The sequence below is a fragment of the Centruroides vittatus genome, unplaced genomic scaffold (assembly GCF_030686945.1).
Source record: "Centruroides vittatus isolate TY-2023 unplaced genomic scaffold, ASM3068694v2 contig_980, whole genome shotgun sequence".
Classification (NCBI taxonomy): Eukaryota; Metazoa; Arthropoda; class Arachnida; order Scorpiones; family Buthidae; genus Centruroides; species Centruroides vittatus.
The window spans coordinates 1708929-1722864 of record NW_027122652.1 but is presented as its reverse complement, the minus strand read 5'-3'; the positions used below and the strand labels follow the sequence as shown (position 1 = coordinate 1722864).

The 13936-nt window shown below is 28.3% G+C and overlaps 1 protein-coding gene across 1 annotated transcript in view; it reads right to left on the bottom strand.

The window, feature by feature from the left end:
* Positions 1-200: 200 nt before the first annotated feature.
* Positions 201-13936, bottom strand: part of LOC136985902 (pre-mRNA-splicing factor 38B-like) — a 49615-nt gene continuing 35879 nt past the window's right edge. The window contains exons 6-8 of the mRNA XM_067283298.1: positions 8579-8871; positions 5165-5335; positions 201-704 (exon numbers count right to left, since the gene is read on the bottom strand). Of these exons, the coding sequence (XP_067139399.1) occupies positions 485-704; positions 5165-5335; positions 8579-8871 (684 nt within the window). The 3' untranslated portion in view covers positions 201-484. The remainder of the gene's footprint in view (positions 705-5164; positions 5336-8578; positions 8872-13936) is intronic.

Here is a 13936-nt window from a genome sequence, read left to right as displayed (position 1 = left end):
GTATTATTGTTTGAGGTTAAGATTTTTGTCATATTTGGTCTTCAGTCAATAATATGGTGACATATATGATGACATTTGTATGGTGACATTTGTAATGAAAAACTGATAACAAATGACTGTTACTTATCAATTAATATACTAAATATACTTACATGTTTGAACATACAGAAAATTAGTCTAAATAATAATATAATCCACAATTATCAGGGATATTACTGCTATGTTTTTATAAAGCAAAGTGACTCAAAATTTTATTATATTTCTGGGCGAAAAACTTAGTTGATGAAAATACATTACATGAATGTTAATGTCATAAATGAAATTCATTTATAAAATACACTATTTTTGGAAATTAAAATTCCAAAATGATGAAAGAAAGAACAACACATTTTCAATGATATGGGATGTTATAATGAAATGGTGCAATGTACAAATACAAGGCTTGAGATCACTACTTTCAATGAAAGTGAAATCAAGACCAAAATCATCTATCGTGTTCAGAAGTTTTATGTCTCCGTTCCACACTGTGTGATCGACTACGTCTCCTTTCTTTCCTATCGTAATTCTTATTTCTTTCCTTTTCTCTTGAATGTCTCCTTTCTCTATGCTTTCGATATTCTCTATCTCTTTCTGAATATCTGTCGTGCCTTGATTCTCGATGTGACCTGCCTTCTCGACTACGACTCCTGCTTCTAGCATGATCTCTGTAATAAAAAACACAAGATTTGACATATATAAGCATTATAGTTTATAAATTTATTTTATTCACTAATTAATAAACAGATTTTCTTTGAGTCTGTAAGTTTTGGTGCCACCTCGTTTGTGACTATAACTGCTACAAGTCTGACTGTAAACATCGTGTATGTCAGATCCATTGTGCACATCATAGCCTAACATTGTGATTTCCTGTGTTATAATGGCACACTGTTGATAGCTGGATATAATTCAAATTTGTCTATACATTAAAAAGTATCTTTTTATAAAATTCCTAGCATTATAAAGCATCAAAGAGAGTAAACAGATGAACTCATCAAATGCCTTCAAGCTGCTTGGCTTGTCATGTCAATAGAAAGATAATCAGTACACACATTGTAAATAACTGAAAAAATGATCAAATTATCAACTACAAATTTGTTTACACCAGATAGACATAGGTCTGTGTTGGCTTAGAGATGTTTTGTTGAATAGTATCTTCTCTTTCACACTAAACTCTGCTTAACATGTCTGTCCACAAATTATGTAACACAGATATGGTTGGATCGATATACAATAGAACATCAATTATCCGATTACTGATCAACTGAAAGCATTCCAGTCGGCAAATTCAAATTTCTGCTAGTTCTGTGGTGCTGCAATATTTGGCTATGTCTTGGGCTACTCCAGTATTATTTTTGTTGATGTGCATGTTTTAGCTGGCAATACTGGTGTGACCATGAGAAGGTACTTACGATGTGCCAGTATTTGAACGAGGCTTCTTTTCCCATCGTGAGTGGTGAGCTTTGCTTGTTTTGTGTGGTTTTTTCTGAAGACTGTGTGTCGAGACGTGTTGTGCTGAATCAGAACGTTTTTGATACTAGATTAACTTCTGAAATATAATTATTTTGTTTTTACAAAATAAAGAAATAATTTTTAACGATATAATAGCTACGATTATTATTTTAAAAACATTTTCATTAGGCTTAACATTGATGGGAATTCAACATGAAGCAACATGCAACGGAAAAAATTTCAACATGGGATAGGTTAATATATTTTTTCATACATGATCAGTTATCCAAAAAATCAATTATCCGAACAACCCCAGTCCCAAACTGTTTTGGATAATTGATGCTCTACTGTATAGCTAATTGTTACAATATATTACAAGGGTGTGGTGTGTTTACAAATACAATGGAGCATCAATTATCCAAATCAATTGGGACTGGGGTTGTTTGGAAAATCGATATTTTGGATAACCGATTATGTACGAAAAATACATTATTAATATAGTAATTAGTATATTAATATATCCCATATTGAAATTTTTCTCCGTTGCATGTTGCTTTGTGTTGAATTTTTGTCGATGTTAAGCTTAAAATTTTTATAATAATAATCGTGGCTATTGTATCGTTAAAAATTATTTCTTTAGTTTGTACAAACAAAATAAATATATTGAAAAATATAAAAACAAAAAAAAAGTATACTTTAAAAGTTATCTAGTATCAAAAACGACACACATCCCAACACAGTCCGACTGAAACGCTTTCAGTTAACCGATGTTTCGGTTGATTGGTGTTTGGATAATCGATGCTCTACTGTATGTTGCATAACGGGGTAAAAATCGACTTGGGTAAAAATGGTTCATTTTTTTGTTTCTGAAGTGTAAATAGCAAACTGTACTATTTACATCAACTGCTTTATATGTTACATACAGGGTGTCCCATAAGTTTGTAAATAGTTTAAAAATTCATAAAAGCTCAAAGAATTGGTATATTTGAATGCGGTTTGTGTAAAAGTTATTCTTGCAAAGGAGGATTTTTTTGAGTAGAGAAAAAGGAAATAGTTCAAATTTTTGTCAACAGGGATGCTGAACACAAGAAACTAGCTGGAATTGTGCAAATCTGAGTCTTATAAAATAAAGGGCGTACAATTAACAGCTCATTTCTGAATTTTCCTGTTGACATTGGTGGATAAAGCACTATTGGTGAAGTTGCCGGACCTCCGATGAACGTGGTGCACCACTGCGTGGGCGATTACACAGACTTCCCGTTTCTTCAAAACGTCATACTACAGAAACCAATCTGACAGGAGTGATTGGACCTGAGCCTTTCTTCATTCTCTTCTGTGCCCTAAACCTTCGTAAAGTTTCAGCCAGTGATTCATGGCTGAGATAAAACAACTTCACCAATATGCTTCATCCACCAACGTCAACATCATAATGAAAACCGTATGTCAGTGCCAGTAACAGGAAAATTCAGAAATGAGCTGTTAATTGTACACCCTGCATTTTATAAGACTCAGATTTGCACAATTTCAGTGATTTTCTTGAGTTCAGCACCCCCTATCGAGAAGAATTTGAACTATTTTCTTTTTTCTCTACCCAAAAAAATCCTCCTTCATGAAAATAACTTTTTCGCAAACCGAAATCAGATATACCAATTCTTTCAACTTTTATGAATTTTTAAACTATTTACAAGTGCAAACTTATGGGACACCCTGTATATATAATTAATAAAATAAATGTAATGTTCAGTATTCCTGAGCTGCATATTATTCCTCAATACAATAATTAAGGAGGTAAGTTAAGTATGCACTAAGTAATTCAAATTTGTCTATACAATTTTACACACATCATTGTGTAAAATTTCAGTCAAGAATTTTTTTACACTTATCACAGATGGTCCAAAAAAACCACTGCAGAAAATTTACAACCTTGTACATGTAATCACATACATATGTGCTGATTTTCCATTCTGACATCATGGATGCTTGTCAGCTATGCATGACATAATGACACAGTGATTTGCAAGTTATTATGATATTGAATGATTGTCTCTAAGATAGCTTGTGGTATTATGACCAACAATTTAAATGCTTTGTGGCTTTATTTTTTATCTGAAAAATCATTTTCTGGTCTTTCTAACAAGGAGAGGACTATATGTTTGAATAATCAATTTGAACAAAACTTGATGAGCATGTAGTCCTAAACACAAACAGCTTCTTGTGCAAGTAATAGGATACACTTGTCAAATGTTTCTGAAAAATGGGCTCAGAAAATTGAGTGTTTAGCTTATAAGTCTTCGGAAGTTTCATTTCTCCTGTAACAATGATAGCTGGGTGGATAAGACACCAGGCACTGGAGGTACACAATGTCAGTTCAAATACCTGCAACCAATTTTGCTTTTTCTTTTAATTATTATTTGTATTTGTGTAACAAAATTATTTTATTGCTTCTCATGTTTAAAGCTTATAAAACAAAGAAATTAAAAAGACCTAATGTATTTCCTAATCTGCAAAACAAGATCTCTTCAGATTTAACTCTTGTATGTTGTTAAATAAAATTTTTATTTCTTCATATTAATTTTCAGATATGGTGGTATTGTATTGTTATACTTGAAGTGTAAGAAGCATGAGCACATGAGGAAATTGTCCATAACAATAACAAAAAAAAAAAAAAATGCTGTGACCATGCTACCCATTTTCCTATCAGACTTGTCTTTTTTGTCCATCTGCAGTAACATTCACTTGTGTTAACATTGTAAGTAACCACAAGCAAAAATATCTGAAAATAAATATGAAGAAATAAAAATTTTATTTAATGACATACAAGAGTCAAATCTAGAGAAATCTACAGGAAATAATGTCACATTTTTTTAAATCTCTTGTTTTATAAGTCTTAAACATGAGGAATAATAATAGTAATAACAATGCTAATGATGCAGTAAAATAATAAAATAATAATATTACACATAAAAAAAAAAAAACAAAATAAAACTCCAAAGGAACCTACATCGTCTAGCTCCAGTGCTTTCATCTCCCTCAGCTACCACTGCTGAGTGAGATGAAAGTTCCAAAGACTCATAAGCTAAATACCCAATTTTAAGAGGCTCAAATTGGAAATGCTTGAGAAGGGTTCTATTATTTGGACAAGGAGCTGTCTGTGTTTGTAGCTACATGCTCATCAAGTTTCATTTGAAGTTTCAGAGACCTGAACATCTGGTCCTCTCCTTGTGAGAAACACCTCAGCCTGCTATCACTTATTTCCAGCTGAATTTCTTTTACATTAGCCCATGCTATTGCAAAGTTTAAAAAGATCCCGTAGAGAGCCCTTAAAAGAACATGTATTGTAAAACAAATACAGAAATTCAAGAAAACTGATATTCACCCATCTGTAATGATAGCGAATGTAACAGAGTCCACTGTTACTAATGCTTTCTTTTTAAAATTTCATTATAGTCATATACTCTCATCATCAGGTATAAAAAAACAGCACCTACATTATTATGAAAGTACTTCTTTTTAGATCATCCTACTTAAAACACATTCAATAACACTGACAGCGAATGTGTTATTGAACATATCCGTATGAAAATTTTTATATAATTCATTATTTATTTCATATTCACAACATAATTGATTTTAATTTGAAAACAATTTAAAACTATTAATTAAAAAAATTTTTTACCCATGACGAGTATGATTTTTATGTCTGTCACTACTGCTACTGCGATGTCTTCTTGAACTATGGCCCCTCTCTTTTTCTCGTCGTTGACGATCCCTCTCACGAGCTATTTCATCTGCTAGATCCATTCTTTCTCTATGACTACGATATCTCCTTGAATCTGGACTTGGAGATCTAAAATATAATATAATTTTATTTTGAAATAAAAATAAGTTGTAAGACTTAAAACACCTCTCAGTAGACTGAAATGATATAACAAACACTTCAATCAAAAACCTTAAATTATATTCCAGTAAAATTTAATTTGAAAGAGATTTCTTCGACTAACATTGGAGATTATCTTCAGGTCTGTATATTCAATGACGGAATGATTAAATCAAATAATGATATTTTTTGAAAAATTAAACAAAATAAAATTTTAAAAATATATAAAATAGGAAATTAGGTTACTGTTACTTTTAATTCTATCAAAAATACACATATACAAAAGATTTGTTGTTGATATTATTATTATTATTATTATATAAAAAGAAAAAATGGAGATTAATAAATTCATACTACAAATGAACAACAACTCCTATGGTCTCACATTAAATTAGATCAAGCCAGCAGCACAGTAGTACATTTCTTACACCTCAAAATCAACATCAGAAATAACTGGGTCCATACAAAAGTTTATTATTAACCAACAAACACACCCTTATTTATACTGGCAAGCTCCTATATCACTTATATATATAAAATTGCAGCTTTTAGAGCCTTAATGCAAAGGCTTTTACCCACTGTACAATTCTGACACAATCAAAGAACTAGAACATTTTGAACGAATAGCCACAACACACAGTTATCGCAAGAACCTCAGTTATCAGGAATTTAGCTAGTAAAATTTCCAACAACACTCACAACTTCGACTCTAAAGATGAAAACCAATTCAAATCTATATAGAAACATAAGCCATATCATTCTAGAATAACCACAATATAGTACAGTTGTATAAGGAAATAGCAAATCTAAAAGAGACCAAATTAACTTTAAGTGAAATTCTACCATCTTTAACTTCCTTAAGAACAGAAAAGATAAGACTAATAAGCTTAGGATACACTGGGGGTATAAAGTTCCTTTGAACAGATGACAGATTTTGCTAAAAACTTCGATTATATCAGTTCCACCACAAAATCACTCAAAATAAGACTAGCTAAACACAAACATGATATCAACAAAAAGAAACAAAACAAAGCCCTAGCCATGTACAGAACAGATAATGAAGTGCATGTCTTCCTCAACAAGGCTACCATCACCAAGAGAACAAAACATGCCAATTCCATCAAGATACTCGAAGCATTAGAAATATTTAAATATGACAAAAAGGACCATTGCATAAAGTTTAAAGATGAAAAACAACTATCATATGCATGGCAATCCTTATACCATCAAGTTACCAAATATGACATAATAATGTGACATAGGGACAGTATAACAAAAAGTTATCAGTTATAGATATACAGTCAAACCTGTTTTTGTGCGGTCTTTTTTTGTGCGATTTGTTTTGTGCGATTTTTTTGTGCGGTATATGAAAATTTCAATCAAATTGGAACATAATTGACTCCTGTAAAATTTTTAAAAACTCTATTGGTTGTTTTCTATGACATCAGCAGGTTTTTTCATTTTTTATTTGGAAAAATTTTTTCTCATACGTTTATTTCAGTCCCCTCTTATTTTAATAACATAAAAACCATAAATATTATGTTATATTTGAACAGATGTGGTAAGTTAGCTCCTCTCCAGCTTTAGACTGCAGGTGTGAAATTTCATGCCTTGTTAAATGAAATAACACTTCCTGCAGCTACATTTATCAAATAAAATCATTATTTAACGATTATCTTTTAACTTTTTAATGTTAGATTCGTATTTAAGTGGAAATAATTAATTAATATAAAAATTAAAATTCTTAGAGGATTTTTTCCCCATTAGGTGTTGCAGAAAAAGGCCCAAGGAGTTAAAAAAGCAATTCCTAGTTATTTCGTATAGTTTAGAGTTATTTTCTACGTGAGACTTTTTTTATGTGGTCCCTATTCACCGCATAAAAAAAAAATATTTTTTAAATTGTGTTGCGAAAACTATTTTTTATAGCCACTCGTGAAGTTTCGCGCGATTTTTTTTATGCGGTCCCTATCCCCCCGCACAAAAACAGGTTTGACTGTATAGTCTTTAAATATTTATTTTAGGTACTTTAAATATTTATCACTTGGTACATACATGTTAACAGTAAATATTAACTTTTATATTTGCTGTTACTTTTATTTCTATTTTATATATTTCAAAAATTTCTTTTGTTTGATTTAATCATTCCATCATTGAATATACAGATCTGAAAATGATCTCCATTTGCAGTTCGAAAATGTTAATTGAAAAAATATTTTTCAAATTAAATCTTTCTGGAATATAATTTAAGAGTTTTGATTTAAGTATTTAAAATAAATTGTAATTGAAATGATATATTAAAAAAAAAAAATCACAAAAAACTAATAATAATAAAGCAGAAAATATTCAGTGAGAAAATCAGCTATTGTAAACAGTTTTAAAATCGAATAAATAATAAACATAAAAACATTCTTTGTTTTGTTTTGTTCAAAGAACCATAAAAACAACTACAATATTATGCAGATACAGTAGAGTGTCGAAAATCGGCATCGCCCGATAATCAGCATAATTTTCAGTCGGACTGTGTCATGCTGAATCGAACGTTTTTGATACTAAATTTACTTCTAAAGTATAATTTTTATGTTTTTATATTCTTCAATATATTTATTTTGTTTGTACAAAATGCAGAAATAATTTTTAACAATACGATAGCCTCGATTATTATTATAAAAATTTTCGTTAGGCTTAAAATCGACAAAAATTCAACACGAAGCGACACGCAACGGAGAAAAATTCAACAGGAAACGACACGCAACGAAGAAAAATTTGAACATCGGACAGGTTAATATATTTTTTCGTACATAGACCATAATCGGAACAAATCCCTAATCTGAACGACCCCAGTCCCCAATTGATGCCAATTTTCAACTCTCTACTGTATTAATTTCTCTCTCCAGATTTGAGAGAGAATTAATTCAAAAAGCTTATATATGTATTATATATTTTGAATGATAGCATCATTTATAGTTTAATATAAAATGTAACCATGGCTAAATAATTACATTTCTTCAACTTCTGCAAAATATTAAGCTATTATTATTATTATTTAAATAACAAAGTTTGTTTGGTTTCAAATAGTTACTATAATGTATACAAACTGAAATTTTAATGAACCAGAAAGTTCATTAAAATAAGTAGCAATTTCTCTAATATAAACTTTTTCTTAGCAATTAAGATATTATTATTAAAAAATGTAGGTACAATACCTGAACATACCTCCTGTCTCTCTCATCCCATTCCAAATCATCATTTGCATTTGGGAAGTTTGTATGTTCCTCAGCTGAATCTTCTGGCCACCTAGCTTTCTCTTCATTCTGAATGGCAGTGGCTGCAGCTCCACCAGCTTTTGGTGCTGGATTACGAGTTGACAGTTTTGTGTCAATATCTTTTTGAATAGGCAAAGGAATACGTGGAAATAATGTTGAGAACCATTCTAATTTAGTAAGAAAATGGCGTAACATTTCACCTATTGTCATAACCTGACCTCCACCTGCTTTCACATCAAGCTCCTGTAACAATTAATGAATATTAAAGCAATGATACAGAAACAATAAAGTTTTAGAAATATTTTTTTCATTTTAATCAGTAATTATTAATTCACTGAATATGCAATTATAATAAAATAAAATTCTGTTGAAACCATAATGAAATGGAAGTTTTTCAATTATTCATAATTTCTAATTTAATTCCACAAATACTGTATAAAAATTTTGAGAGAATTACTAATCACAGTCTTCCAAGTTACTCGACAATAGCCAAAACTGCAATATTTTAATTATTAACTAAATACAGCATTTGTTAAATTTAATGTCTATATCGGAAGCAAAACTTTGGTAATTATTTCTTATTTTAGTGATTTCAAAACTATTAAAGGCCAACGAAAAAATATCTAAAAATTAATAAATTATTTTTTAATTATTATTTTCCAAAAAATATTTTTATAGAAAAAAATTTTTATTCACTGGAACCTAAAATCTTATTGTCATGTACTTGCCAGGTGCAAGTCTGGTTGGAAGCAGTGAGGTGAGCAGCCTGGAAGAGAGTGACACCATCTAAATAAAATAATTTTGCATATTAATTTCAACAATATCAAGTAAAAAAATAAATATTTTACTTTTATAGGGATAAAACATATTTAAAAATATGTTTTAAAAATAAAAGTTTATTATGGGAATAAGAAAATAAGCTAAATAAAGTTTACAGATATGTTCATTTATAGTATCTCTCAGCAGTAGCTAATACTGTAAATTTAATCTAGTCTATTGAAAAACTATTTTATACATATTATTAAATTTGATAATGATAATTATTGTATATATTTAGGATATATACTGTACATTTCAACTTTTAATTATTAATAAAACTAAATTATGGAATTAATTTTTTAAAACACAAAAAAATAAAATATAAGGGACAGTATTTTTTCAGTTATTTGCATTGTATTTGTAAGGAAGAAAACTGATGACATACCTCTTGTATGATTATCTTAAATTGTATCTCATAAAATATAGATTTTATGAGATACAATTTACATCATAATACTTGTGATTACAGTTTTTTCATAATCCAATTAACTGAATATTTTTATGATTATCAAAATCAATATATTTTGTAAAATATTCTTCTTAATAGACAAAAACATTAATAAAATATTGTTGTTTATCTAATTTTATCTAACAATCTATATATTATACAATAAATCAGTTATCAACACACTAGACAATAAAAAATTTTTTTAAATATAGACTTAAGATTCATTAATTATTACTATTTCAAATCTAATTTAAGATGGTTTGAAAAAATAAAAGCAGTACTAAAACTAAGTCTATTTTAAGTCCTAAACATCTCTACTTTCAAAAATATATTTTTCCATTTGATGTCTGCACAATTCTTTTCTAAAGATTTCTTCCTGTGAATAAATATTTTTGTAACAAAAGACCAATTTCTAAGACTTTTTTACAATGATTCATATTTTTCTTCATGTAAAAAGTTACATGACTTGCTCCACAGAAAAATATCTTGGTACAGTACATAAAAATAATAATCTTACTGCCCGAAAAATATTTAACAGAAGCATATCAACAACATATGACATTCTGAAAATTAATTTAAGAACTTAGGCATTCTTTCCCATAGATGTATTATACATAATATATCTAGGTATTAAAAAATAATCCTTTTGTCTTTGTTGTCTAAGATTTGTATTTACTCCTGTTTTGGACAAATAGAAAATAATAAACTTTAAAAAAACTAAAAATAAACTACAAAAAATTTCAAATAATAAAAAAATCTAAAAATAAACTTTGATTCAACCTTTATCTTTAATACTTTATATTTTTGATAAGGCTTATATTCCAGATAGACATTTGTTATTTAATATTAATTACTCTATTAAAATAAAATTTATATTTATACAGCTATTTTTTCCTTTTTGAATAAATTATTTTAATTTCCTCAAAATTAATTTTTAAATTGTCAAATTTATATTTCAAATACTAATCTTGCAAACTTGTTTTTTGTTTTCCTCATGATGTAATTTCTTTAATCTTAGAACATTATTTGAAGCAAAAGGTATATTTCAGTTTCTTCTTTATTTTTTACTTCATTTTTCAATAGACATTTTCACAAATAGTTTAGAGCAAAGGACAGCTTAAAACTTATTTTCAACTATTCTTTGCTTCTATGTATCTAGTGTTTCAAAAAATTCAACTTGAAAACTTGTAAATGACTTTCATATTTATTATGTATGAAATCAAATCCAACATATCCAATAATCATACAATACTGCCAAATTTTTATTTAAGCTATAATGTAGCTATTTAATTATAAAGGTATTATGTAATTTGAACTAAACATAGGCAGTTAAAATGTAATCTTACATTATATTTAATTTGAAATAAATAAATTTAAAATATTCTGGACAAAAAAATCAATCCAGAGGAGAATTTGCAACTTTTGCTTACTGTGCAGATGCATTGCAAATTAAGCTACCTGAACCTCCATCCAATCTTTGCTTTCAGACCAATTAATTCAGAAGATATAACCATACAGGTAACTTGCAGCACAGACTGGAAATGACTATTACCCGTGGGCCTCAGTCAACTTAAGCTTAATTAGCCCAAACTAAAAATCTGGCAATATATGATTATTACTATTATTTTAATTATTATTAAATAAATTAAAATATTGAATAATTTAAAATGTAACAGTTTAAATTACTTTCTTGTTTAATGCTAAACAAAGCTTTGGACTCTTGGATATAAGCCTTAATCCAAAATTAAGAATTAAATAAAAGATTAAATTTAAATGAAAAATTTCATGATTTTCTATATTTTATTTAATATATTACAGTCATTCCAAAGCTGATGGCCAGCTGATAATTGTGTTTGAATGGGACTTGGGAATATTGATGATAATTCATAAAAATTATCTTTACAAAAAGCTCTGATACATGTTCTCATTATAAAATTCTATGATAAAATAAAAAAGTATATATATAGATATATATAATATTTTGAAAATATATTCAAAAATCTTGCAAGAAATTGTCTTTGAACAAGAAATTTTTGAAAGATACACTCAACTTTCTCTTAAACTCTTTTCTATCATAATGAAGTTGTCCTTGTTACCGTACATTCAAACTCCTTGGCCATCAGCCTTGAACTGTAAAATTAAAAAAATTTTTATCATTTATTTCTAATCTCATATTACCAAAATTTGCTATAACTAGATTTGCTTTTTTTTTTAGTTCATTTATAATTAATGAGCTTTATATACATATATATTTATTTATTTATTTAACTTTTAACACTTAATGTTTGAAATGTTATTGCCTTTAACCTATTTAAGTTTTCCTTTTAAATAATATAAACTTGTCTCATTTATTACAATATTTTTATTTATTTTTAGATATATATTATAAATTAATATTTGTTATAAGTAATAGTCCTGTATACAACCCTTAATTTATGATTAACAAATATTTCTGATTATTTTGAAAACACTAACTGCTTTTCTTTGTATAGTTAGTAAAAACTTGTTTTCAGTTCAACGAATATTGTCAAAATATAAATATTGTCACACAATATTTTTTAAAAATTTGTTAATAATGAAAAAAATACACTGGTATGAATAAATTAAAGAAATTTTAATAATTTTTAAAAAATGAAGTTGATTTTTCAATCAAAATTAGCATACATACATGTGGTAATCTGTTGACTAGTAAAATTTTATGCAAATATTTTGATGCAGTACTACTTATCCAAATTAGGAACAACTTTAAAAACAACTCTCTAAGACATTGATTACATTTTCCAATTTTCAGTTGCTCAGACAACTGCAACGGTTATAAGTTTCATGCCCCAATTACAGGAGAAAGTGCACATTCAAGACATGACAATAACAACAAAGCCAGAAACTGACTAATTATTGTTAACATAATAAGCACCCTAAGGACACTAAGAAGACCTTTATTAATTCTATTCATCATGGGTCTGGGTAAGCCCATAATGGAGGTGGCTGGGTACAGACAGAACTTGATGCATTCTTCACCTGCCAGGTTCAAATTCCATGTCCCCAGAGTAGCAGGCAGGCCTTTACTGACTTGTCCATCCAGCCACAATTTTATTTGATATCTAGTTTTTAAGGTAAAAATGTAGTACATGTTATGGTGATCATTTTTAAAGAAATAAAATTGAAAAAAAAATGTTTAAAATAACATGTTACTCAAAAATAACAATAGTAATAATGAAAATTTTAAATAAAATAACCACAATTATCCTTTCTATGATTACAGCATAGCAGTATCATCACTATTTACATTAAGTTTTTACTAATATATTTTATGTATCTAGTCTTCTGCAATAATGACTTCACTCATTATAGCATCATTCAAAATTTATTCTGTTAATCTTGATTTAGACAAAATGTAAGCAGACAGCATCATATTGTGCCAGAGCTATCAACTGCTTAAACATTTACATTAAGTGTATTTGATAGATTCAAAATTCTTCTTGGACAATTTAAAAGTGACCCCAAATGGTTGTGAGTATGCACAAAGGGTTGAAAAGGTCTTATATACATATAGTGAGAAGTCTCTTAACAAATTCCCAAGAAAATTAATCTCTGAAATTTTAATTTTAACTTTATTCACTCTATTATATATATAAAGAACATGTAAAATAATTTAATTTAAACACTAATTGTTTACACCCCAATTTCAACAAATTTTCATTACATTTAGATCGATTTGCTTGAAGAGAATCCATAACCACTCTATCTTTTTTACATTTACAATTCCAGATCATCATATTTTGATACTAGCTTATCAATCAAAAAGTTTATATCAAACAGTTCATCAATTATGCGACCATTATATTTGAAAATGTCATTGTGAGTCATGTTGAAAATGTCAAATAATGTTTCTTAGCCAACTTGTTCACCCCATGTTTGCAATCATAAAATTCAATTTTTCTGATTCTCTGCAATATGGTCACAAATATTCAGACATGGGCCACTAGATAAAAGTATGATCATTTAATTGAAGCATTTTAGTTTTGTGTGACAGTTTCATGC